This window comes from Alosa sapidissima, chromosome 2 (genome assembly GCF_018492685.1).
Source record: "Alosa sapidissima isolate fAloSap1 chromosome 2, fAloSap1.pri, whole genome shotgun sequence".
In the NCBI taxonomy this organism is placed as follows: Eukaryota; Metazoa; Chordata; class Actinopteri; order Clupeiformes; family Clupeidae; genus Alosa; species Alosa sapidissima.
Genome location: NC_055958.1, coordinates 25,552,733 through 25,579,386, shown reverse-complemented (window position 1 = coordinate 25,579,386; position 26,654 = coordinate 25,552,733). Strand labels below are relative to the sequence as shown.

The window sequence follows — 26,654 nt, the reverse complement described above, 5'->3', positions numbered from 1 at the left end:
TCATAGCCATTCTCTGACTTACAAATGTCAACACACTTTCTTTTAATTTAAAATTAAGTGTATTCTCTTGTCTTTCCGATGTTGAAAAATGACTAGAGGATTTAGCCTCTGTGTGACTATTTTCATACCATAGTGAAAAAGAAAGTCATGAACTACTTCTGAAAGTTCACAGACACTCTGATTAACAAATAAATTGAAATTAAATAGGAAAATGCTTCCGTTAGGTTTTGTATATAAGATTTTTCAGGGGTGCCAATAATTGTGAGCAACGTGTTTTAGTTAAAAAAATATTTATTTATTTATGAGATTTTCCTTTTTCTCAAAATAAATTTGCTTCCCTGGATTTTTCCTATTTTTTTTCATTGGGAGAATACAATAAATCCCCAACAGATTGTTTTTTATACTGGTTTTTAGTCAACTTAAAGATACTCTATTGGTTGCATATGCACCTGCACAAGCCATTATTTTCTGTATTCGCCTGATAGCGCTACTCGACCAATGTTCGACCAAGGGAAAACAGCTTCTGGGTGGGTGTTTGTCTCGAGGTCATGGTGCAAAGGACCCTATGTAAAATTACTCCGAACCATCAGTTTAAGCAGAGGTGCCAATAATTCTAGAGGGTACTGTATCTATCTGTGAAAAGCTGTGATATGTTAGAGCTGATGACCAATATCACCTGTCGCACTACATGAACTGTGACCAATCTGCACCCATATCTGACAGTGGCATGTGCCCCAGTAGAAAGTAGAGGAAGGATACAAGCACAAGAGGAAATCTGACTCCCAAAGAATTGGTTCATATGCTCTGGCTTGGCTGGCCCCCACTCTGCTCTCCTCCCACATGATTCCTTTGACAGATGTTATCCAATACCACATACAGTACCATCAGCCCTATGGTCTTACATTGTTATTTAGAAAGACCACTATGAGTAGGCTAAGTTATAACAGTCATGTGTTTTGTGGAAGAATCCAAAACATTAATTGTTTAAAATATGACATTCAGGTGAATTCATGAAACTGTCAATCTTGATCTGCAAAGGTATTTGAAGGATCAAACCCAGTTTTTATTAGAAGTAGTTTGACTACTGAAATGTTGCCTATAACGCATAAGTGGCAAGGCATTTCTTCAGATCGCTCTTTTTTGTATCCACGGAAAACAGCATCGCTGTTGAAAGTCTTTTTTTACATGCTCATCCAAACCCTTGATTAGGAATAGCTGTTGCTTGTTCAAGAGGCAGCGTGTGAATGGACAAAAACCCCAGGCTTCCCGTTCCTCCCCTATGGAAGCCCTTTTCCATTCACTGGTCTCGGGGCTGTCTCAGCTCATCACAGGGAGGCTTTTGTGAGGAATGGATGAGTGGTACATAAACATGCAGGGTGCTTCTCAAGGAAGGGAAGAAGGAAAGAGATAGATAGAGAGACAAGACTAATGTGGAAACTCTGGGAGGGAACGTTGGTAAAACGAGTATATACACTTGGCACAGCTACAATAGGAACGGTCAGATTAAGCTGCAGAGTGTAACGGTAACGAGAGTGACCAAATAATAACATAAGGAATATCAGATCAAAGGTGACATATGTCAAGGTAGAATTAAAGCAGTGTATAACAGTCATATGTGTGTGTCATATGTATGGCACGTATGGCATTGCAGAGTAATTGGGACACTGACTTATGTAATCCTACACAATGGGGGGGAAACATGATGTTTGCCTCCATCTAGTGGTGGTTATGTGTCAATAAACAACAACTGGATTTGCAGAAATGTGAGTCTTTACTGAAGTTGTAGATCTTGAGCAAGACAGTGAAAAAATATTAAATTTTAGAGAACCAACAAAAATAAGCCTTTAAAGTAATGCCATGCAAACATATAAAAGCTGTAAACAAACGGCAAACATGTCTTGCTACAAAAGACATTCCAGGAACAGTGACTTAAGTGTCATCAAGCTAGTTCACTTTACCTTTTCTTTTTTTATAGTTCAAACACAGTTTCAACATAACTCGAACTTGTAATGAAACACTGTCAAAAGCACAAACCAAGATTGGTTTATAGTAAGCATACAAAATATACCTAGGCGATATTAAAACAGTCTTGCACCAAAGCTGCAAGGTTAGAAGAACTTGCATCTAAAAGCCTAAACAGATGTCGCATTAATGGAAAGGGTTAAAGATTAACTGGCAACCTGTGGCAGTCCCTCAATGCACACAACATGCTTCAAAGCACACCCTTACTTCCTGTTTGTCTTACAGTTGACTACACAAGTCAGACCTGTGGGACTCAAACGCTGGTATGCGTGGCTGAGTGCCTGTATGTGTGTGTGGTTGAGGGGAGCGTTCAGCATTTGCGAGGCTGTTGGATGAAGAAGGTCCGTGGCACATGAGGTTTCTCCATGGCTGGTCGGACCTTGCTGTGCCGCACACTCACTGGGGTCTCTGGAAAGTCATGACCCAGCTGCAACAAATGTCAAAAACACACACTTTAACAAAGACATGGCTAAGACAAAAGCACAGACCTTTTGGTCTAGCATAAAAGTGCACTTCCTGTATACATGCACCAAAATCAGAGCACCGTGCAGATGTTGCATCTCCTGACTCAGGGTGCGCTCCAAATCTTCAGGGGAATCTAGTTGGTTTATAAAAGCAAGAGTATTCTAAACAAATGATTAAATGAGGAAGTGATGGGATCATCAAATCTGTGCCATGCATGATGCACATTGTACTTTTATGCTTATCCCACCAATCCTATTCAGTCCCAAGCATGGATTAAATGTCTACTAATCGCATTTGATCATAAAGGCTGTGAAGTTAGAAGTATGTAACAAACCTTGTCCAGTGTTCCAGCCAGCAGAACACTGACTTGTTGCATTCTGGAGCTGGTGGTCGTAGACCTGAAGCAACAATTTTAAAGGACCATTACACATCATTTTAAAAAAGCCTCTGTGTGCTACATTTACAAAGTGGAGGGATTTAAATCGAGGCAAGTAGAACCATACTCCAAAGACTATCAACCCATTACTGGGGAGACTTTCAGTGTTTCCATCAAATAGTGATGTGAGCATAATCTTTATTAAAAATGAGCCAAACATGCTGAAACAATAATTCAGCCAAAACATCCAACAAATGTCTAATAACTATGCATTTTAAATGTAAACCTATGGCAAAATACAATCCTTAAAACATTCTTAATCTCAGGGACATTCTCAAACCTCTTGGACGGACATACCTGGGTTTCTCAAACCTCTTGGACTGACATACCTGGGTTTCTCAAACCTCTTGGACTGACATACCTGGGTTTCTCAGGCCTCTTGGTCTCCTTCTCTGGCAGGCCACCATCATCTGCATTCTTCTTGGCAACGCGCATACCCCCAGCCTTCACTACACACAGACAGAAATCACAGATTAATTCACATAGCGGCCACCAGACACAAGCTAGTAAGCGGTCCTGGCAGTGAGGGTAGTTTACATACACAAATTAATGAATCATTATTTAGGACACAGGGAGAGTGCAAATTCTAAATGTGCTTCGGCATTTCCATTGGCATGAACAGGATTCAGGCTTCGAAGGCTGATTGTGTACTTTGGGGCTGTGGAGTGCTACTGCGGTGCTGACAAGTAAAACTGCCTGAGCCAATCAGTTATGCTGAGATTTTCCAAACAACCCAGCAGTGATTGGGTGGGAGGGTTATAATCCATATTATTACTGCATTTTTAATTAAATTCCCCATTTCTGTATTATTTAATCTAATGCCCTATATTACACTGGGCCAGGGAAGCACACACAGGGTTAAGGAATAACCCCACCTCCCAATAAAGACGGAGAGAGGAAAATAAACGACAAAGGACTTGCTTGCGAATTTTGTAATGCACTTCAGACGTAGACTCTAGCCTACATACTATGCTTTATTTATTCCCTAAAATATTTGCAACAAGTATCTGTGCAATATCAGTAGTAAGTCATTTGAACAACGAATGGACAAAATCCAGTATGTATTATATTGTTTGTGAGTGATCAAGGAATTGTTTGCAAAAACTATACGTTACCGCTGCATCTACACAAACACAAAAAGCATGACCGCTGAGATGTGTTCTTTGGCAAGTCGGTTCCCTGACGTGCCAAAGAACAACAATCAAACAAAACTTCGAAACTCGAAAAACCTGAAAACGTAGGCTGAGAAACAAAATGTCAGCTACGGCTATGGATAAAAAGTCCATCCATGCCATGCGTGAGGGAATGTAAATAGACATGCATACATGCACACCTAGGAAAACGATTTTTAAAACGCACTTATAGAACCAAGAGTGATTTTCCTAGAAAGTGCATATATATTAGGCACTTGCAAATCGACGAAGTCTTCTACGAGCAAAACAAAACAAAACAAAGGCATGCACACCATTGTCTGCAACAGCGAGCAATTTCGAGATCGAGCAGAAATAATTAAAATAGGCTACCTGCTGGAGGATGGCCTGCCTTAAGAATAAGATTCTCTCTCGTTCCAGTTTTGGGTACTTGCACCATGTTGAAGTTTTGTTCACAATTAAGGTACATGGAGTACTACAACGCCCACTCCGTTGTTTTTATACTCGTAAAATAACGTGACGTAGTCCGCCCCTCCAAACAGGAAATTCATAGGCTCTGCGCAGTGTGCACCGTTTATATGTCATGTGTACTACCGTGCCCCACTAGGAAACAGACTGACTAATTTATCCAGATGATCTATGAAGCCGTGTTATCAAGCAGCCATAGTCTGCTTGTTTTCATTGTACATCATGGTGGGCCGGAGCATGTGACGTCTCCCCCAATTATATTTTCATCACATGCTATGTTTTTGCATTCTTCGTTTTAAACTCAACAAACATTCGATCACTCAAAATACAAATATATCATTATTTGACGACATTCTTATCCATATCTCGCAGGGCCATGCTTTAAACTATTTTGCGCATTTTAACGTATCTTAGGTCAGACGTGAAGAGAGCATGTTCATACACGCACAATGCTCTTAAAACTGTTGGCTAGTGGCTACCACATGTCTCCCAAAAGATCATCCTTAATGCTGATCCTACCACAACACAACTCCATTATGTGTTATTGTGTGTTCTTGAGTGTGTTTCTTTGTTTCGTTTTGCTCGTAAAAGATAGTAGCCAATTGTATGACAAATAGGATAAATTCGTATACACTGCTCAAAAAATTAAAGGAACACTTTGTAAAAACATCAGATCTCAATGGGAAAAAACTTATGCTGGATATCTATACTGATATGGACTGGGTAATGTGTACTGGGTAAAGGATGGCACATTATTTTATGGTAATGAAAATGATCAACCACAGAGGGTTGAATTCAAAGACCCCCACGAAAATCAATGAAAAAAGTGAAAAAATTATGCTACAAGCTAGTCCATTTTGCCTAAATTTCATTGCAGCAACACAAAATGGTACTCAGTAGTCGTATGGACCCCACATGCTGGACAATGAGACGGCGGATGGTGTCCTGGGGGTTCTGCTCCCAGATGTGGACACAGCCATCATTGAGCTCCTTGACAGTCTGTGGTGCAACCTGCCGGTGTTGGATGGACCAAAACACAATGTCCAAGAGGTGTTCTACTGGATTTAAGTCAGGGGAGTGTGGGGGACAGTCAACGGTGTCAATGCCCTTATCATCCAGGAACTGCCTGCACACTCTCGCCACATGTGGCCGGCCATTGTTGTGCACCAGGGGGAACCCAGGGGCCTCTGCACCAGTACAGGGTCAGACAATGGGTCTAAAGGGTTTGATGACACCAAAGCAGGTAACCCCTCTGTTACGTAACTGGCCAGACCAATAGCTTACAAGTTTGATAACCTTGATGCTATACTCCCATGAAAAAGTGTTCCCTTATTTATTTTGAGCAGTGTAGATTATCTTCATATCGGTAAGCAATTCTTTGTTGAATGGATGACGTGAAAACAAATGAATATGGTTATGAAAATCTCTGCACAGGCCAATGAACATTGACATTTATTTCTGCTGCTGTAGTCAATGGCAGTGAGCGACCCCATGAACTGTGCTGAACAGGTAATGGAAAAATAAAGATACTATATATTTGCAAGGTCACAAAAATGTCTGAAATTACACAATTCATTTAAAAAACAAAAGTGATTTTTTTTATTACTCCAGAGTGTTTTCAATGCCAACGTTGCCCCCACCATCACCCTTCATATTCCATATATTTATTTACCTATATTCAATTCAACATAGCACACATCCGTGCTGATGAGCGTAAACCTGGTGGCCTTTTTTTTCTGTATTTACAATACAATGATGGAAATGTACAAGACTTAGTGGCATTCACAATCTCAACAATAGGTACGAATACAATTTGTTCCCTCTGTACAAACTAATGACATTAGATTATTATTATTTCTCTTCTTTTTTTTTTTTTACAGATACATGTTGGTGATCGATTTTGGCCTACATACACATTCCCCACCTGATTCTCTATCGCAAACCTTTTTTAATCACATTACTCACTCTTTCTCCATGCTATCACAACTACGTCTTCAAAAGAAAAAAAGCAAACACAAACCCTTACACAGTGCAGGGAGCCTGTGGCACACTAGCGCCCGGCATCCTCGCCCCTTTGTCCTGACACACTCACTGCAAGATTCTTCCTTTCCCTCTCACTCTCCATGTCTTTTTTTTTTTTTTTAAATCAAAAACAACACATTCCATGAATTCCTTCTTTGGCTCACTTTCCATTTCACCCATCTGATTTCATCTGAACGACCGCCACATTCATCTTTAACTTTGTTTTATATAAAAAAAGGAGACAAACGACAACAACAAAACAAAACAAAACAAAACAAAAAAAAAACAGACAAACTGACACGCAAAATAAAAGTTCATGTGGAAGAGTTCATGGAGCCTCTTGGCAAAGGTCCCGTGCCTCTACAATAATCTCTCTTACTCGCTCTCTCTCGCTCTCTGGTCTATACCCAGGAGTCAGGGGAGCCCGGGTACTGTTCTGCCCGGTAAGAAGGCCTCCGTGTGGTGGAATAGAAGTCCACATAGTTAGTGGTGGCTTTGAGCCCGAGCGGCTGGGGAGCGTAGTCTGCCGTGGAGTAGCGCACGGCACTGTCCTCCAGGTAGCGCTCCTCGTAGCCATGGGGTGACTGCAGGTACATTCGGTAGGTGTCATAGTTCCTCCTGCCCGGTTCATCGCCATAGAACTGTGGCTGTGGAGTAAAAGGAACAGACGATTATTCTCTCAAACAGAAAATAGTTCAAAATGATCCATCATAATCCTACAATAGATTGATGTTGATGTTGATGTTGGGCTTTCAAAGATGTGAATGATCACATGAAACTGCTTGGTTTGTTAACTGGGTCATAGTCTTATTTTTTGTATTGAAAAATTGAGACATCCTTTTTATAGTCTTATTTTTTTTATTGAAAAATTGAGACATCCTTTTTCATTCTAAATATTCAAAGGTCACCAATGTGCTGAGGCTTTGGTCACTCATAATTGATGCTTTGTTTTGTGCATTTGCACAGTAATTGCCTGTACCCTTTGCTAACTTCATTTCAAGCTCTGACGTCAATCATTTATTTCTGCCCCTCAGTATTTGTGGAAACTTTACCCCTCACCTTAACCAAGTTTTATCCTTGGCAGTCCTTCACACACATAAAAAGATGACCAACACGCCAACACAACACGACTACCACTGTCAAAGCATTAAAAAGTAATGGGTAGAGACTACGGGCTACAACTCGGCTAGCTCGCACGGAGAGGTGTCATCCTGGTGTGCTTGACGGACATCTTTAATTATAGATAGCGAGCGCGGTGACACCACGCCGCCTCCATGTTCACTGACAGGTCGTGGATCTCAGTGTGTGAGTGTGCATCTGCAGGCTTCACACACTCTGACAGGTGCCTGGATGCCACCCAGCCCAGCGGTGCCCTAACCCAACCCGCCCCCCCGTGCAGCCAGTCGCACCCGCTTAGGGGCGCACAAAAGCTGACTGGAGTCACCCTCTTATCCCCACTCCGGCCTGCCCTCTAAGCCGGCGGCACAACCTGTCCCGTCTCCTTCCATTAGTGCAAAGGAGCGAGAGAGCGAGACGGCTACCCCCGGCCTCCCTCTGCCCCACACCTCTTTGAAAAGCGGAGAGAAGGGGGAGAGAGAGAGAGAGAGATTGCTTGCCGAGGGCTCGGAAAGATAGACAGCGACTAAGGACAGATCGATAGATGGCTGACAGAGGTGACGAGTGAGCGGCAACGCTCGAATAGAGCGTAAGCTGGGGACGCTGGCGGCGCTGAACAGGGGCTGGAGAAGCCTTTCCCTTTGTGGGTGAACTATGGAGTCTCAGTGAGGGGCCTATCTGGCAGATTATGCCCTCCTACAGGTGGGTGTTGTTCGTGCCGAGCAGCACTCGAGTTGCTGCCACTGGCCTATGGCGGTCAGGGTAGAGCCTGGCCCCTTACCTGTGTTCTTCTGGGCTCCTCTCGTGTTGGTGAGGAATAGGACCCAATGTAATATGGCGAAGACTTCGCAGACCCTACAGGGATGAAAGAAACAAACAAAAAAAACAAAAATCAACACTACGTATTTGTTTATCTCTAAACAAACAACAGCAGTGCAACACATGACATGTCTAAAATTTCCCTCAGGATGAATAATGTGTGTGTGTTTGTGTGTGTGTGTGTGTGTGTGTGTGTGTGTGTGTGTGTGTGTATATCTATATCTATCTATCTATCTATCTATCTATCTATCTATCTATCAAAGCCAGACCAGCTAGCCAGCCATGAAACACAATGAGGCAGAGTTGCCTGGCTGCTAAGAAAACAAACATCCTGGCATGTCTCCCTGGAGAGGGTACAGTTGGATCCGGCACTATAACAGCATAACAAAAGACACTCGGAAAGCCAGACGACAGAGCTGCTGTTTGACGAGCCTGTGGGCTGGAATTTTCTTTGGCAGATTTTCACAGCGGTGGCATCGACTACAGCCGTCCCCATCCACTGTCTGGCCAGTCTGCCCTTGGGCTTTATGAGTGCGAGTGAGTGTCTGTACAGGGTCAGCCGATGTCCACACAGGTATGGCAACGTGCATTTGAATATTTTTGTAAGGTAACAGGGTTGCTTGTATGCTTACATGCTAGTCTATTAACATTATGGGTGTATGTGCATTTTATTATAGAGGTCTTTGAAATTTCAAGACTGTGTGCATGAGTCATACATTGTACAAAGCACAATAAATTTACACATGTTTTATTGTGTAAATATGTTTTAGTAAATATTGTGTTTTATTGTGTAAATATGTTTTGTGTAAATATATGTTTTAGTGCCAGCATGTTTGACAGCCTGAGTCTGTGTGTTGTGTTACAGCTCTGCCTTCCAGTTCTGAGCAGCCTGTAGCATGTGGAAGAGCTTGATGACCGTATATAGACTCCAGAGAGTGACTCCGCATGCTCTTCCTCTTCATCTGTATCCCTGTGTGTGGGCCTCTGTGTGTGTGAGAGAGAGTGGAGGAGGGTGTCTGTGAGGCTGGGAGTGAGTGAGTGAGTGAGTGAGTGAGGGAGCGACTGTCCCAGCCAGAACTCGGAGCTCTGTTGACTCTGCCCCTCCCCTCCCCTCCGCTCCCTGCCGACGAGGCCCAGGCTCTGTCCATCTGTCCCCGCGGCCCATCTCGGCCCCACCTCGGGACGGCAGACAAAGACAGCTTTGTGGCGTCTGCCCAGAGCCTTGGCAGCCTGACCCCCACTGCCCAGAGCTCCCCCTGCCTCCCCTCTCAGCCACAACAAAAGGCCTGCAGGACAGAGCCCACTGTCTCGCACACTCACCATCTCTGCAGCAGAGATGAGCAGGCAGAGAGGAGTGTGTGTGTGTGTGTGTGTATGTGTGTGTACACGTGTCCTCGTGTGAGAGGTTGCCTGCACGGGTTTCTAGCTCATGGGGATGACTCTGCACATTTGCATAGAATGCCTAAATATTGCTTACAGGACATTCCTGTAATTCTCAACAGTATGAGAGCTGGCATGACCTTAGGGAGAACACATGCATACTCAAAAATGTTAAGAATGAATCCTACCACAAAGAAAAACTTTAATAAACACTGGTATGTCCAAAGCTGGGGCAGGAATTCTACTGTGGTTTTGCAGGTTGCACACTCACCTGTGTATTGGTTTTTATGTACATTGTTGTCGCCTTGGTAGTTATAAAATTGCATAGTTGACGGGGCCCTCTGGTAATCGGAGCGCTGCTCTTTGATGCCCAGCATGGCAGGAGAGGAGGTGGCACTGCCCGCTGCAAACACAAACCAAACACCACCCATCACAGAGTTATTCACAGGCATGTCAACACCGGGCTGTTTAATCATCATAAGCGAGTCAGGGCTGTAGGGGGCCAGCGGGGCTCACCGGACTGGTGGACTGGGGACATCTGCAGGGTGCTGGTTGGTAAAGTGGGCTGAGACTTGAACCGGTCGCGCTCCAACGTCGTCACTGGGGTGACAAAGTGATTCTGGTTCCATCCATCCTAACAACACACACACAGACAAACGCAAACAACAGAGAGAGAGAGAAAGAAAGAGAGAGAGAGAGGGGATAAAATATGCTGTTAGAGCATTCCTCTTTTATTGGAAAGGAGCAAAGTAAACTCCCAGAGGGCAAAAGGCTTTAAAATGCTAAAGTTCATTTCGGTCAGCAGTTGCAGAGCCTCTCATCTCCCCCTCACCTTCTTGTAGATGGTGCGCAGGTCTCTGTACTGCCAGAGAGTGTTCAGCACCTGGGCTGCAGCCTTCACCACTTTCATGGAGAACCTGAGGCCAACATATTCAATCATTTATTAGTAACATTAATTTTGAGACTAACCACAAAAACTCACTCATTAGTAATCTTGCGGTGTACTCATGTTACTAAGAACTGACAGGCCCTTACTGAAACCATGGCTTTATGATACCCAAATGCAGTTTAATCTGTGCTTATGTGCTACATCACTGAGTTTATCTGGATGCATATGTCTGTGTAAGACATCATCAGTATGGGACAGAGACGTGAAGCTTAACAGACTCTGAGAGAGGTTGGCCGAGTCGTGTCTCACAAATCTGTGGCTATTTGCAAAGCTTTACATAACCCTCTGTGGTGCTATGGTCGCTAACTGTTTACACAGGAGGTGAGACATAGCATTCATTCCTCTCTCTGGCTCCAGCCTGCCAGCACAGCCAACCAACCACCCAGCCCAGCCCAGCCCAGCCAACCACCCAGCCCAACCCAGCCCAGCCAGCCCCAGCCCAACCCAGCCCAGCCCAGCCCAGTGGCACACCTCTCTCCCCGGCCTTTGGTGATGTTCACCAGCTTCTCGATGCCCCCCGTGTCGGCCAGGGCCTTGGCGTTCTCCATGTTCTTGCTGGTGACCTCGTGGAGAGTGCAACAAATGGCCGCCACCGTCTCGTCCGACAGCTGGGTGGTGTTGCCCCCTGGGAGCCGGTTGACAAGGTCCCTCATGGCATACTTCCCTATCGCACACAAACACACACACACACACACAGTTCAGGGAGGGAAAGGGGAAGGGGGGGGGGTTACTGAGGCGGTAACATACATCAAATATTACGTAATCCATTCCTGTGTGCTTGCAATGTATACACAAGCCCTCCTCCGGGCTACGGTTCACCAAAGAACACAGTGTACTTCTCCCTTCTCTCTCCTCTCCTCTCTTCTCTCTCTCTCTCTATCGCTCTCTTTCTCTCTCTCCTTTTCCACCACTGTACTGTAGGATCACGTTTATGCAGAGAGAAGAGAGAGCAGCGCCGCCGTGGCTGCTTTGGCCGCCCACCACGAGTCCGTCCTCAAGGACACACACCGCACTGCAGTCTCAGGAGGAGGAAGCCCTGCAATCCTCAATCCGCCGAGTCCGACAGAGAGGAGAAAAGGGGGGAAAAAAAAAAACACGTCTACCCTTCTCCCTTCTCCTTCCCCCTTTCTTGTTCACGAGCTCCTCCTGCGTTGTTTTGAGACCTGCTTGTTTCATTAGGTGCCCTGGGCTTGTTTCGGTAGGAGCCAACCTCTTCATTATTTCCACTGTTTGCTAATAAAATCTGCTCCATCGAGGCACACAGGCGGAGAGCAGCAGGATTGGGATGTAATTTGACTGTGACGATCAGAGTTTATTGTTACCCTCTAATTGACTCAAGTACACAATGCTCCTCTTGTTTCCACTAAATTGTGTCTACATCATTCATATCGAATCAGATGTGTGTGTGTGTGTGTGTGTGTGTGTGTGTGTGTGTGTGTGCTCACACAACCTGGCAGGCATCTCCTACTGGGGCCTGCTCAGTGGTTCTGACGTTCAAATTTCCATGCCAATTACTATTCGCACGATATGGTGTTGCAAACAATTAGACCATCTTGCCTGCCAGTGACTTGAGTAATTCCTTTCCGTATTTGAAAGGTTTCTTTCTCTTTGTTGGAGCTTTAATAGACAAAAAATTGACTTTCTAGACACAACTAACTGCTTTTCAGAGTAGTAGAATAGGTTACACCTTTGCAGTGGACATTTATGATCCCCATGCTGGACGTATGGACATGTGTATTTACAGTTTGATGATGGATGGATGTATACACTGCAAAAACTGTTCTATCTAATAAAATCTAACCAAGTACATTGTACATCAAGATCAAAAAATCTAGTTGGTATTGTTTTCAGCATAAAGGGACTTACCTAGCGCTTTCTCGTGAAATCATTTGACTTAATTTAAAAAGAGTTTAACTTATTTTAAGACATCTCAGATCAAATTTGTCTGCCAGTGTGTTAAGCAAATTTGTCCTAAAAACAAGCAAATTTGGCTGCCAGTGCCAGTGCTATTTGTTAAGCAAATCTGTCTTAATAAGACTCCTTAAAATAAGTCAAACTCTATTTAAATGAAGTCAAAATGATCTTTCGAGAGAGCAGTAGGTAAGTCTCTTCATACTAAAAACAATACCAAATAGATTTTTTGACCTTCATAGAAAGATTAATTACAGTTGGTTCGATTTTATTTTTTGCAGTGTACATGAGCATGTTTGTGCAGTGGATATATGCTTTGCTGTGTGGTTTCTCACCAATCAGCTCCTTGTTCCTGACATCCAGAGCCATGTTCCTCAGGGCGGTGGCCACGGAGCACACCACCCGGTCATTGTCCATCCTCAGCAGCTCCACCAGGATGGGCAGACCCTTCTCCTTACGCACCGCCGCACGGATGTACGCCGCAAACTGCAGGGGAGAGAGGGAAAGAGAGAGAGAGAGAGACAGAGAGAGAGAGAGAGGGAAGATAGTGAGAAAAGTTGGTTTCTGCTACACAGAATGGGGAGTGCTTCATTTATGTTCTCCACATATGACTTCTGGAAAGTGACACACAAAGAAGCTACTCCTTCCAGAAAACGTGATGAACAAAATGTGAAATCTCAACGCATTAGGTATGTGCAGGTGAGTAGCTTATGAAATCTCAACGCATTAGGGATGTGCAGGTGAGTAGCTTGTGAAATCTCAACGCATTAGGGATGTGCAGGTGAGTAGCTTGAGGGGACGCACCTTCCAGTTGCCCGCTGACAGGTTCTGTAGCGACCCTGCGGCGCCCTCCAGCGTAGCCGGGTTGGAGCTCTCGGCCAGCAGGGTGAGGTAAGGCTTGACCACCGCCGGGTGCCACAGCATCTCCGCCCCTTTGGGAGACTTGGAGAACCCAGGGATGGGGCCAACGCCGTCCCACTAGGTAAACACACACACACGGACATATGAAAACACATAAACACACACACACACATAGAAACATACACATATAGATGAGCACACACCCAAGCTAAAGGTTGAAAACTTCTCATATCTCATGGGGCTCCATCTGGCACTAAGTGATGAAGAGACTTAGGAGCCTCTACTCTCAGGAGCTCCCTCTAAATCCTCCCTGGGGCACTTTCATTGGCCTGGAATGTAGGTATGTGTGTGTGTGTGTGAGACACACACCTGGTCTTCATGCGAGTCTTTCTTCTTCTTTTTCTTCTTGCGACCCCAGCAGCCATAGTCCACCTCTTTACTGGGCGACTCTGACCCCAACAGGCCATCGAGCTCCTGAGTGCCGACCAATCGCGATGGGACGATCTCCAGCTCCAGCCGGTACGAAAGGTTCCTCAGAGTGCAAATACAGTTCTCCACAATCTAAGACAGGAAAAGAGGGAGCGTGAGAAAAATTAATATTTAATATTTATCTGCTGTATATAGTTGTCTAACAAGTTATTCTTGTCTTGGGGCTGTTAGATAGCGGCATTCTACCACAAACAATCTGTACAGACATGCAAAATAGGCCATTTTTATTCTGAGAGGGAGAAAGAGTCTGAGAGAGAGAAAGTACAGGGGGCATAATTAAATTGTATGCCTGTCGTGTGTGTGTGTGTTTTTGCATGTGTGTGTGTGTGTGTGTGTGTGTGTGTGTGTGTGAGAGAGTGAGAGAGAGAGAGAGAGAGAAAGAAAGAGAGAGAGAGATAAAGAGAGAGAGGGACAGCTTTACGCACTGCACACACTCTGGCAGTGCTGCTGGTGGGACTAACTCATTAAGCATGGGCTATATCATCCCTCATCAGATTAAAGAGAGCACACTTAAAAGAGGCCTCAGCAATAACAAAGAGTTTTAATGCCCCTACGCGCACCCCACTTTGTACTGCAAAAGTGCTCACAAAGCGCACACACTAGGGAATGGTGCTAACAGACTCATCAACATGTGGCAGCGCTAGTAGCTGCTTTCAGACGCAACTTCCGCAGTATATGTCAAACGGAGGTCCGACCCTTTCGTGTGGTTCAGATATGATGCTAACATGCGGACATTGTGTGTGAACGACACCGATGCACATGAACAGAATCTGTTCTGCGTGGTTGAACAGGTTGAACGTGGTTGAACACGCACATGAACAGAATCTACGCATGTTCTTCGCTTCGTTCAGACACAAGCTCATTTAAATAATGCCCGTCGGAAATACTAGGAGGGGAGTAGTGTAAGAGCCGGCTAAGTTCGGAATTCCAAATAGCCGGTTATGTTGTTCAGATATACGGCCCAACCGCTTGACATCCACAGAACATGTGGACTTACATTACATTACATTACATTACATTTAGCAGACACTTCTTGACCAAAGTGACTTACATATGTCAGCTATATTACAAGGGATCACATTGTCCCCGGAGCAACTTGGGGTTAAGTGCCTTGCTCAAGGGCACAACGGTGGAAGCCGGGAATTGAACCGACAACTTTCAGGCTACTGCACGCTAGCCCAGCTCCTTAACCACTACACTACCACTGCCCATGTAGGTCTGAAAGCAGTGAGTGTGTCTGTGTCTGTGTGTGTGTGTGTGTATAAGAATCGTGGATTGCTAGTGTCTATTAATAGCTGGTTAACCATGAGAGTCGTGGATTATTGGACAAACTGTATCAAAGGAAGTGTAGAACCTCTCTTCCACTGGAAGCTAAAGGACTGGGAAATGTGCAGTATCTGTCTGCATGTGTGTGAGAGAGTGATCGAATGAGAATGAGAACTGTTTGTGTGAAGTGAGAGAAGGAAGGAGATAAATTGTGTGTGTGTGTGTGTGTGTGTGTGTGTGTGTGTGTAATCCACACCTTGCTGTCAAAGTCGGAGGTGCTAACACAGGCCTTGATGACGTAGAGCAAGGAGTCGACGAGCCCCTCACAGCCACGCAACTGTTTTCTGGCCTCCTCCCCAGCCGAGCTAAGATTCCTGCAACACAAACACACACAGTTAGGACGATCACACACACACACACACACACACACACACACACACCTGAAGAGTATATCAACATAATCACACACATGAGTACTCAATGTTCAAGCGTGCAAACACATGCTCTTGCACTCTAACCCCCTCTTCATGTCAACATACACACACAAAAACATGTAATCATAGACTTGTCAGTTAGTTCCCTTCTGAAAACATTGTGACGTTTATGCGTGTGTGTGTGTCTGTGTGTGAGAATGCGACAAGGCAACAGAGGTGAGTGATAGACGTGTTGACCGGCCCATCCATAATGCATGAGTACTGTGTGTAGACAGAGGGCTGGCACAGGAGAGGCAGTCAGAGACCTACAGCCCCATCTACACAACCACAGGCACAGGACACAACAGCAGAGCGGAATGGAGAGAGGAGATGGAAAAGAGGAAAAAGAAAACAATGCATAGTAAAGAAAAAAAAGAATGCATAGTAAACTCTAAAAGAAGAGTGTGTGTGTAAGAACCTTGGAACAAGTCTCTGTGTAAGACAACCCTAACCGATACAGTAATTGGAGTCTATGTTGTGGTGTAGGCATGGCATGTGTGTGGGTGTTTAGGGGCTTGGAGTGTTACGCAATCTTCCAGACCACAGCACAGGTCAAAGATGTACACAAATTCTTGACTTTGAAACATGATAGCAACACAGTCTTCACCAGTGATCGGATTCAAAAGATCACCATTACTACATGCCACAACAAACTATAATTAAAGAATGTCAGAACTTTTTCTATACAATCTGAAGTCAGTTGAGTGAGTTTTATGCATACCACAAAAGTTGACCTACATATTAAGTGGCTATATATGGAAAGGAACCTACAACTATGGAATGATGTATGGCTTCATGTTGGAGTTTTAAAATACCTCCAGCAATGGTATAAAAAAGTGCGCTCTTTAATTGGCCCCATATGTGTAAGAGCCTATGTAGGTCACAGGCACCATGTCAGACATACGGGTGCAGTAGCGCGACAGCTCCACGGGGGGGCAGTGTTGCCCTGCGTGATGTGGCCGTTACCTCAGGCAGCCGGTGGAGTTGCGTAGCACCAGGGAGGAGTGGAACTTGAGCTTGTGGTCGTCGTCGAACGAGGAGCTGCTCCAGCCGGAGTGCGGGATGATCACAGTGTTGGTCAGAGTAGTTAAGGCGTCCCGGATGATTGTCATCTTCACCGCGTCGCAGGAGGACAGGTTCCACAACACCCCTGAGAGAGAGAGAGAGAGAGAGAGAGAGAGAGAGAGAGATGGAGATGGAGGAGACAGAGAGGAAGAAAAAGAGAGCGGAAAGGGCGAGACAGAGGGAGGAGGGAAAGAGAGAAAGATGATGAGATGCTCTGAGGCTCTGTCAGCTGTCATATGGAGTCAGGTCACCCTTCAGGAGCTGCCAGCTCCCAAGTTTTTTTTTTTAATAGATCTCCACTGTGGGAGTGCAGACTCTCATACACACACACAGTCGTCCAGATACACACAGGCATGGAAACAAAACCTGCCAACACCACCTTGGTGCACACTCACAAACAAGCAAACACACACGCACACACAAACTGAGGTTTCAAGTCTCACTCAAGACTCATTTGAGCACACACAGTAATGACTTGCACAAGCCACACACACACACACACACACACACACACACACACACACACACGGCTCATGTTCCTAACACAACATCACAACACATAACGGCCCTCTGGTAATGGAGTTGACGCTGGAGTGAGTATGACAACACTGCCCACACTGATCCACATACAGAAGGACACATCATTAAACATTACATCACGTCTCCATATGGCAGGCAGATTGGCAGCTATTTATAGTGCTTAATGGACTTGATTCGGGTGCTCTTTGATGGCGCTGTGTGTGTGTGTGTGTGTGTGTGTGTGTATGTGGGGGATTACTCGGTGTGTGCGACAGGAGCCTTAATTAGCTGGCTCTTACCAGAGGCTCAGACTAACGCTTCTGATGGATGCTGGTAACCTTGAGGAGCACGGGCGCTCGTAATGGGAGACACACAGATGGATGTGTATGTGGTGTAGACACACACACACACACACACACACACACACACACACACACCGGTTCCGTGCGCATGAGTGACAGGCTGGCAGAAGCATGGGAGAGATAGATTGTGTGTCTGTGGAAGGGAGTGTGAGTGTGTGCCAAGAGATTCCCTTGACTGCATTATCTATCTCCCTCTCTCTCTCTCTCTCCCTCTCACCCCCCCTCCTCCTCTCTATCTGCCATGTCTTGATTCCCTTTCAATTAAATCACCATTGAAGATAAAAGCTCCTGTATTGCTAGCCAAGAAAGACTTTGCGAGGCAGATGCCAACAGTATACCAAAGACAGACAGCCACACACAGATTGTGTGTGTGTGCAACCCCTCCATTCCCACACACACACACACACACACACGGCCATATCCGCTGTGTTCCTAGATCTCTGGCTTGACATTTAACTTCACTCGCTCTCCCTCCAAGCATTTAATGTACCCAATAATGAAGCCTGCTTTCAGTGAACATAGGGCAAATAAGAAAAATGAGTCACTGGATAAAAAAAAACAACTACACCTGTTTTTGGTAGGGGAAAAAAAACAACAAAAAATAAATTCAGGGCCTACCCTCCAATATGCCGTGCTCAGTCTGAACAAATACCACCAACAAAACAATTTTATTTTACACTACACACAATGGAAAAATAACTTGGATTTATAATGGCTGCCTACTTATCCATGCTGTGCACCGCCAACTGCTGGAGCTGACTCCCCAACAGCTGCTTCATCACGCGCCTCATCGACATAATCATCATCATCATCATCATTACTACCACCACCAGATGCCACCTACGCCTCTGACCCATCTCTGTAAAACAGGCTCTGCCTTCCCCAAACCTGTGTGTGTGTGTGTGTGTGTGTGTGTGTAGCATACACACGCAAACACGTGCACACACACACACACACACACGGGTACACGCCTGATGCATCCGAGTCAGCACAGCAGCTGGAGGACCTTCATCATCCACGGCTCGGCCTCGCACTGACCGAGGGAGCTGGTAAACGCTGGTGACAATGACCTCATGGAATAACAGTGATTCAGCGCTCCTAGGATTGTATAGAGTTTCATCATACCAAAAGCAGGTGTGCTCTCTCTCTTACACTATAAGTGTGTGTGTGTGTGTGTGTGTGTGTGTGTGTGTGTGTGTGTGTGTGTGTCCACTACAAAGGGTAGCAGGCTCTTGCTGATGGGGGGGATCTGTTGTGGTTGCTGTCTGTCAGCTGTGGTCTTAAACAGCCATCACTCACAGCCACGGTACAAAGCAGGGCCGCGGCCCACCCACCTTAATTAAAGCCCTCAGAGGGACATCAAAGCTGTTTCCTATTAGTCCAGCCCTGAGAAGTGCAGCGGGCAGTTATGGTCAACATAGACTTAACCCCCCACCACTCACAGACCACAGGGGCATTAGAGACTACACTCCACCACACACAGAGCCCACGTGTCGTATTCCACAGCCAGCTGTAACGGCAAGTGTGAACTCCTCTCGGATTCATCACGGCTGAGTCACACACACAAGCTTTGGCAAACACACACACACACACATCATCATCATCATTGCATACATCTAAGAAGCACCAAAGCCAGTGACCTGTCGGTAAATTAACTCCTGAGGAAAGATTCATCATGACCTGGATTTGTGTGATGGACAGGAAAGGGGGAAAGAGGGAAAAAAGAGAGGAATAGAGGAGGAGAGAGAGGAGAAGAATGTGAAGGAGAGAATATATATATAGAGAGAGAGAGAGAGAGAGAGAGAGAGCAAGCGAGCCACAGATCTGGCTAAGAGAGAGTCCATTCTGGCTGTAATGAAATCTTAACTGAGCACGTTATTTAGTCTCCGTGAATGAGGCTCAGCCATCTATACCCAACCTGATGAGTGCTGAGGTGTCAGGCCTGGGCTAATGGGAATCCAAGTATATATCTGTGTGTGTGTGTGTGTGTGTGTGCAGGGGAACTGGATGGTTAGATCACTGACTGCACTGAAGTCCAGTCTATCAATAATCTCATTATGCAGGCGAAGGGCTTTGGCCTGGTGGAAATCAGCGGGGCCATATGTCCACCATGGCAGGATGTGTCCGGTCACTGCAGACGATGGCCAGCCCCTCCATACCCACACACACCCACTCACTCACACGTGCACAATCTTTAGTCACGGACACACAATCACACACACACTAGTGGATCCCCACTAGTGTGACACACAGGCTCTCGTCGGGGTGGGTATATGCCATCTGTGCACGTGTGTACTGTACGTGCACACACACACACACAGAGGGAGAGAAACACACAAACAGGGACACACAGAGAGACACACACGCCTCTCAGTAAAAGACAGCTTGAGAGGCATTCCAATATGTTGCTGAAACCTCCCCGAACAGCTCGGGCCACTGAGTGTGCTTTGTGCATATCCTTCCCCACTCATTTCTGCATCTCCTCTGAAGCCCGCCACTTCATTTGCCAAATTGAGTGAGGGGATTTCATTTAAGGCAAACACGAATCAGGCCACACTGAATTAATTCCTGCTTATTATGGACCGGAGTAACTCAGTAGCTTCCTCTTAATTAAAGCCTGCAGTACCGCCGGCAGCCCACAGGGGCAGTATGGAGCAGTGTGGTGAACACTCTTTTTCCCCCATTCCTTCTCCTCTCTTATGCTCTAGGAAGCAGAGGAGTGGCTGTGTGTCCACACCCATTGGCTGGACCACACCACGGTCTGTTTTCCTGTTTCTTCCCACTAGCCTCCCCTCAATCTGGGGAGTGGAATGAGGGAAGAGGAGTGAGGGAGAGAGAGAGAGAGAGAGAGAGAGAGAGAGAGAGAGAGAGAGAGAGAGAGAGAGAAATGAGAGGGCGTGGAGAGAGAGAGGGAGAAATGAAAGGAGAAGGAAAGAAAAGGAGGAGAAGGAAGGAGAGAGAGAGAGAGAGAGAGAGAGAGAGAGAGAGAGACAGAGAGACTGCACTCTGGTCTTGCTTGGCTGGTCTCAGAGCTGCTCACTCCCACATGAACTGTAATGTAAGAACGGCGGAGCTCATTTCCTCCATCAGCTCCAAACAAACGGCGGCCAAACAAGTTTAAAGAGCCCAGAGGCATATACACACACACACACACACACACACACACACACACACACAAAGACTCACACAGAGGAGTCATGCATGCAAAACATACCCAGAGTAAGGGAAAGAAGAGGTGTATATATGCATATATGAGAGAGCCCAAACAGTAGAAGCATTGACTGACAACACACACACCCACCAGATCCAGAGCAGACCAAAGAGCAATGGTCCTCCCGTTCTCCTATTTTCAGTGTTACACAATCTAAACATTCCTGTGTGAGTGTGTGTAAGGTGAGGCCAGTGCTCGCTCCCCCTATGTGTGTGTGGTGGAGTGTGTGTTAGTGGAGTCCAATGGTCCAGCAGCAGCTTTGTGGACACAGTTGTTTGGAGAGCGGCTGTCCCTGTCCTGTCTCAGTCCCAGCTGGTGGTGGGGTCACATGTCCTGGGTAGGGAGGTGGGGTCTGGGTGATTCCCGCAGGACAGGTGACCCAACCGGCGTGTGTGTGTGTGTGTGTGTGTGTGTGTGTGCGTGTGTGCGTGTGTGCGTGTGCGCTCAGGGTCAGATCCCACAGTCTCACTGCAGGGTAGAGGCTGGTCTGGCTGGAGCCAATGGAGACAGGCCAAGACCTGGCCTCCCTGACCCTCAGTTCAGAGTGTGTGTGTTTGTGTGTGTGTGTGTATGTAAGGGAGGGAGGTGTTGTCTACACACAGAGATGCAGACATGTGAGGTCAGTGACATCCCGGGTACAAAACCTCCTGTCAGATTTGTTCAAGTCACACACACCCACCGAGACATACACACACACATATACACACGCTCACACACACACACTTCCCCCAACTTTGCTCTCATGACATGATGGACTGTGTTGTGAGAGATCCAACCCCATGCCGTTCGAGCTGCTCGAGTTATTCCTGTCAGCTCACTCAGTCACGCCTGGAGGGGAGGAATGACTGCAGCGGATGGCAGCCTTCAGACACCGACTCTTCTGGAAGCCGTTGATTACAGCGAGGTGATGGTCCTCCGCCGACCCCCATTAATTAGTCGACGCAGCGGCATATCGGCTGCCAATTAACCCGCACCGCCCTTCCGTGTACAGGGGTCTCGCGTGTTAACGTCAAAACTAACTCCTCTGAACAGCAGGAGCCAGCCAGGAGAAGGTTCCGGAAAGACTCTCAGTCTGAGAGATTTCCTTTAACACAAACTAAGCCTGAAGTATCTGTGACTCTTTGTCTGCCTCAACCCTACTTGAGTTCCCCCCTCTTGACCCAAACTAAGCAGCAAAAATAAGCAGCAGCTGAATTGACCATAAACATCGAGTCTTCTGCCTCATATCAACCAGGAAAGGAATGCAGGGCGCTTCTCTGCTTTTGCACACTATGCAAGGTGACAGCTCTCTATACACACTACCTTCAACAGACAGAGAGAGAGAGAGAGAGAGGGAGAGGGAGAGATGGAGGGAGAGGGGGAAGGAGGGGGAGAGAGAGAGAGGGGGGGAAGAGAGCGGGAGGGAGGGAAGGAGAGAGAGAGAGGATAGAGAATGAAAGGAGGAGGGGGGGATGGAGTCATATTTCGGTAAGTAGCCATTGGGGGAAAACTATGTTAGACCATGAAGAGTTAAGCTCTGACTGTCCGTTGATATATGAAGGCTGTTAACACATTTCTGTAGTGCGTGTCCATAAAAGGAGCTACTTTGCTGCAAACCGTGAAGTCTGTAGACCAGCACAGTAAAGAAATGACATATTTATCAATGAGTTAATGCTGTGTGGATTAAATTAGTGAGCAATTCTAGATACCCCCTCAAGTCCAGAAGCAATAGCTCCACTATGCGGTTATGAACTTCTCTAGCGCCACTGCTGGTGATACCAGGTGGGTCATGCCAAGGTACCATAACATGACGAAGTGTTTGACGAGGTGCTGTTCATTTAGGTGCACATCCATTAAGAGCAAACTAGTTCTTCAACTATCGCTACACATTTTTTTATCAGTTTTAGTTTGCTGTTGGAGTTTGGGGAGCCCAACCCCTGCACTTTAAGTACTTCCACAGAAGGGAAATTCCAGCTTGAGCGAGCACAAAGGGCTTCCCCATACTTGGACGCCACAGTCTGGCCTACGTGATGAGCTCAACTGGGAGGTAAAAGGCATTGGCGAGTAAACACACACAGTGAATCATGCAAATTATGGAGGGGTTTTATCTGCCTGCTGCAACTGCACTCTTCCAGTCAGACACAGGCAAACTGGAGTGGGCAATAAACACACACACACACACACACACGGGTAAGCACCCACACACGCGGAAGCACACTTACACAGAAACACACACACACAAGCACGCACACACAGAAACACACGGAAATGGAAACACACACACACAGCTGTTGAAGTGAACCGAGCCGTGTGGCAGGCTGGCGTGACTAGTAGCGGGTGACAGCTGATCCTGAGCGGCTCCACTGCGGCTGACTCAGAGCTGCTCCTGCACAGGTCAGCCACAGGCATGGACAGAGGCCAGCAGCTGCTCCGCATGTGCACAGGGGGAAGGGCAGGGTGGGGCACAGGCTGCTTTAGAGTCAGGTGGGGATCTGCTGGTCTACAGGTGTGTGTGTGTGTGTGTGTGTGTGAGTGAGTGTCAATATGAAACTAAAAGGAAAATTAATAGTGTTGTTTTTCTTGTTTATGTGTCAGTGCATATTTACAGGAAGGATGATTTTGTAGTGTGTGTGTGTGTGTGTGTGTGTGTGTGTGTGTGTGTGTGTGTGTGTGTGTGTGTGTGTGTGTATGTGGGGGGGGGGGGGGTTGTTTCACATGACCTGTTTCTTGTGCTCAAGAGTACAGGGTGTGGCTTGTTGAACTGCGACTGGTCAGAACAGGCTTGTCTAGTGAGTCAGAGGCCTGAATCTAAACACATGTGCTTGCGCGCACACACACACACACACACACTCACTCTCTCTCATCGGCTAGACATTCTCCATTCACTGCTCACATACATGCACTCCAACCAACGAGTCCCAGTTCTCCAGGCCTGTGTTTGTGTGTGTGTGTGTGTTAGACAGCAGAGGGCCGGTGAATTATGGATGAGGGGAAGGAGTGTGAGCCGGGAGCTGTGGCTATGGGGCCTGAGAGGATACAGCAGATGGCAGGCTCTCCACTCACTACTGCAGCCAGCCAGCCGCCTAACTCCATACATCACTGGGCCAGGGGAGAGGGACCCCCACCCTCATATTACTTACACACACACACACACACACACACACACACACTCACACACACTTTGTCATTTATCACGCACGCACGCATGCACGCAAATACATAATGAACAAAACACCTACATGCATAGACTTGCCAGCAGGGCCTGTCTATGCATGCACAGGTACACAGACACACACTCTTACCTGTGACCACCTCCCTGTCACAGTATACACACACAGATACACAGACACACACTCTTACCTGTGACCACCTCCCTGGCCTCGGCGTCCACGGTCTTCCTCAGCATCCGGAGCAGGGCGGGGATGCCGCCGGCGTTCCTGACGGCCACCTTGTTGTCGTCGGTGGCCTTGCCGTAGACCAGGTTCCTCAGGGCGCCGCAGGCGTTGCGCTGCACCTCCAGCACCTTGTGGTCCAGCAGATCCACCAGGTGCTTGATCCCGCCCAGCCGACAAACCTGGACACACACACACACAGACACACACACACACACACACACACAAACACAAACACACAAACACATTATTCTACAGTCCCAAGGGAACAGGCACCACAAGCCCAGAGAGCAGTCGGTTCACGCTTGCTCAGCAGACTGAGAACCGAGAACTGGCCACTAGCCCCCACCCTGCCCCTCTAGTCGTCACACAGGGGCTTTACACACATCTCGGTTCTCCCGGAGAACTTGATCCGCTCCCTAATGCCAGAGTTCTGCGGGTCCTCGCCTCAGCCGTGCGACAGAGAGAGAGAGAGAGAGAGAGAGAGAGAGAGGAGAGAGAGAGAGAGGGAGAGAGAGAGAGAGAGAGGAGCTGGGGAGTATTTTCAGACATAATAATGATGTTGGGGAAGGGATTCCCAGTGTCAAATCCCCGGGTTTATGTGCACTGCGTCTGTGAGAGACTAGCGGGCCCGGGCTCTTTACATGGGCGGGAGAGAGTTACTGATAAAGCAAACACACAGTAGGTCTCATGGTCCTGTAGTCCCGCAGAGGTGAAGCAACGCAAGAGGGAGGAAAAAAGAGAGGAAGAGACAAAAAGGGAGGGAGGGAGGGGGGATTGGAAGGGAAGGAGGAAAAGTCAAAGAGAGGGGAAGAGAGAGGAAGAGAGGGGAAGAGAGAGGAAGAGAGAGGAATAAAGATAGTAAGAGAAAGAGAAGGACACGCAGGGGACAGGCAGACACGGAGTGAAAAAACAGGGAGAGGAGAGAGAGAAAGAGAGAGACAGAGATAGAGAGAGATAAAGAACCGGAGACAGTGAAAAAGAAAAACAGAGAGCAAGACAGAGCCCCCTCCCCATCTGAATGAAGAGCGGCCTTTGTGGAAGCCATTAGTCTGAGAGCAGACGTCACTCCTGACAGGGTACATCTGGAGAAGGCACTGGAGATCAGGGCCCTGATGAAAAGTAATATCCTGACATTTGATTTCAACGGAATAATCCCCCTGAGCAGTGAGCACGGTGTGCGCGCACACACACACACACACACACATACACACACACACACACACATTTATTGTGTCCCCTGAGATGCCCGACTCCCTGACCATGTTCCTGGCTTGGCCTGTTTCTGGACTGTGGAGAGACGCTGTTACAGACTGTGTGGAGGGAAGATGTCTCTCCAGTACAGCAATAGAGAACATCAGGGCTGCTGAGCACTGTAGAGGAACACATTGCGCTCGTAGAGGTGTGGGCTTTGTTTGCTTCACATAGGCATGCAAGTGTGTGTGTGTGTGTGTGTAGGCATGCTTGCGGGAGAAAGTAATGCGTGCATTCAAAAGAGAGAAAAACAATGAGAGCGAAAGAAAGAGCCTCTGTGAGTGGGTATGCAGAGTGAACACTGTCTTTTTAAAGGCACATCAAGATGCTGCTGTGAAAGTGTGTGTGTGTGTGTGTGTGTGTGTGTGTGTGTGTGTGTGTGTGTGTGTGAGTGTGTGTGTGTGTGTGTGTGTGTGTGTGTGTGAGTGTGTGTGTGTGTGTGTGTGTGTGTGTGTGTGTGTGAGGCAGGGTGAGTGGTGAATGTGGAGGAGAGCATGAAAGGATATGCTGTAGTCAGTATTCACTACATGTTGCACACCGGCACCCTGCTGCTTTTGTGCAGAAACTGAATTTGGCTTCCTGGTTGAAATTTCTTCCTCATCTCTCAAGCTCTCCATCCGTCTCTCCGGTCCGTATAAGTCTGCCTCTCCCTCTCTTTCTTTCTCTCCCTCCTTAGCTCTCTCTCCCTCTCTCTGCAGCAGTGGGACTAGACTCCCTGCTAGGGGAGGCGTGAAATTCCAGCAGGGTTTGAGCTCAGTCTTGAAACACTCCCTGCAGTGCCGCACACCAGGGGCCCCCCCACGCACAGTCGCTCTCCTACCCCCTCACCCCACCCCGCAGCACCACCAGGGCTGCCCCTTCATGCCCTCCCCCTTGACGCACGCTCGGCATGCTGGGAGCACTCACCTCGGCCTTGATGCGGTTTTCTCCATAGCACAGGTGCTGCAGGTAGGCGGCGGCGTTGGCCTGCACCGAGGGGGAACTGGTGCTGCAGCATGTGGATCACCTCCGGCAGCTCAGGGTCACGCCACGCAAACTCCCTAT

At 47.0% G+C, this 26,654-nt stretch overlaps 2 protein-coding genes across 2 annotated transcripts in view; both read right to left on the bottom strand.

The window, feature by feature from the left end:
* Window positions 1-1,752: 1,752 nt before the first annotated feature.
* On the bottom strand, window positions 1,753-4,577 carry dap1b (death associated protein 1b). The gene is made up of 4 exons (XM_042071581.1): window positions 4,447-4,577; window positions 3,285-3,372; window positions 2,822-2,885; window positions 1,753-2,449 (listed from the first exon to the last, which is right to left on the bottom strand). Exons 1-4 carry the CDS (start codon window positions 4,541-4,543, stop codon window positions 2,333-2,335), a joined length of 366 nt encoding a protein of 121 aa, XP_041927515.1. The 5' UTR covers window positions 4,544-4,577; the 3' UTR covers window positions 1,753-2,332.
* A 1,540-nt stretch (window positions 4,578-6,117) lies between these two features.
* The window catches only part of LOC121697015 (plakophilin-4-like), a 63,257-nt gene continuing 42,720 nt past the window's right edge, over window positions 6,118-26,654 (bottom strand). Inside the window, 14 exon segments of the mRNA XM_042078254.1 lie at window positions 6,118-7,211; window positions 8,462-8,535; window positions 10,151-10,282; window positions 10,396-10,513; window positions 10,712-10,796; window positions 11,300-11,492; window positions 13,075-13,225; window positions 13,544-13,717; window positions 13,970-14,161; window positions 15,612-15,729; window positions 16,795-16,978; window positions 24,325-24,538; window positions 26,517-26,588; window positions 26,590-26,650. Coding sequence (XP_041934188.1) covers window positions 6,966-7,211; window positions 8,462-8,535; window positions 10,151-10,282; window positions 10,396-10,513; window positions 10,712-10,796; window positions 11,300-11,492; window positions 13,075-13,225; window positions 13,544-13,717; window positions 13,970-14,161; window positions 15,612-15,729; window positions 16,795-16,978; window positions 24,325-24,538; window positions 26,517-26,588; window positions 26,590-26,650 — 2,014 coding nt within the window. The 3' untranslated portion in view covers window positions 6,118-6,965.

What these genes read in the sequence shown, in the direction of transcription:
- dap1b (XM_042071581.1), bottom strand. Translation starts at nt 4,543, where the DNA reads ATGTACCTTAATTGTGAACAAAACTTCAACATGGTGCAAGTACCCAAA. An exon ending in AAGAGGCCTGAGAAACCCAG is followed by an intron (nt 2,886 to 3,284) that starts GTATGTCAGTCC and finishes TTGTTGCTTCAG; the next exon opens with GTCTACGACCACCAGCTCCA. An exon ending in TGGCTGGAACACTGGACAAG is followed by an intron (nt 2,450 to 2,821) that starts GTTTGTTACATA and finishes CATTTGTTGCAG; the next exon opens with CTGGGTCATGACTTTCCAGA.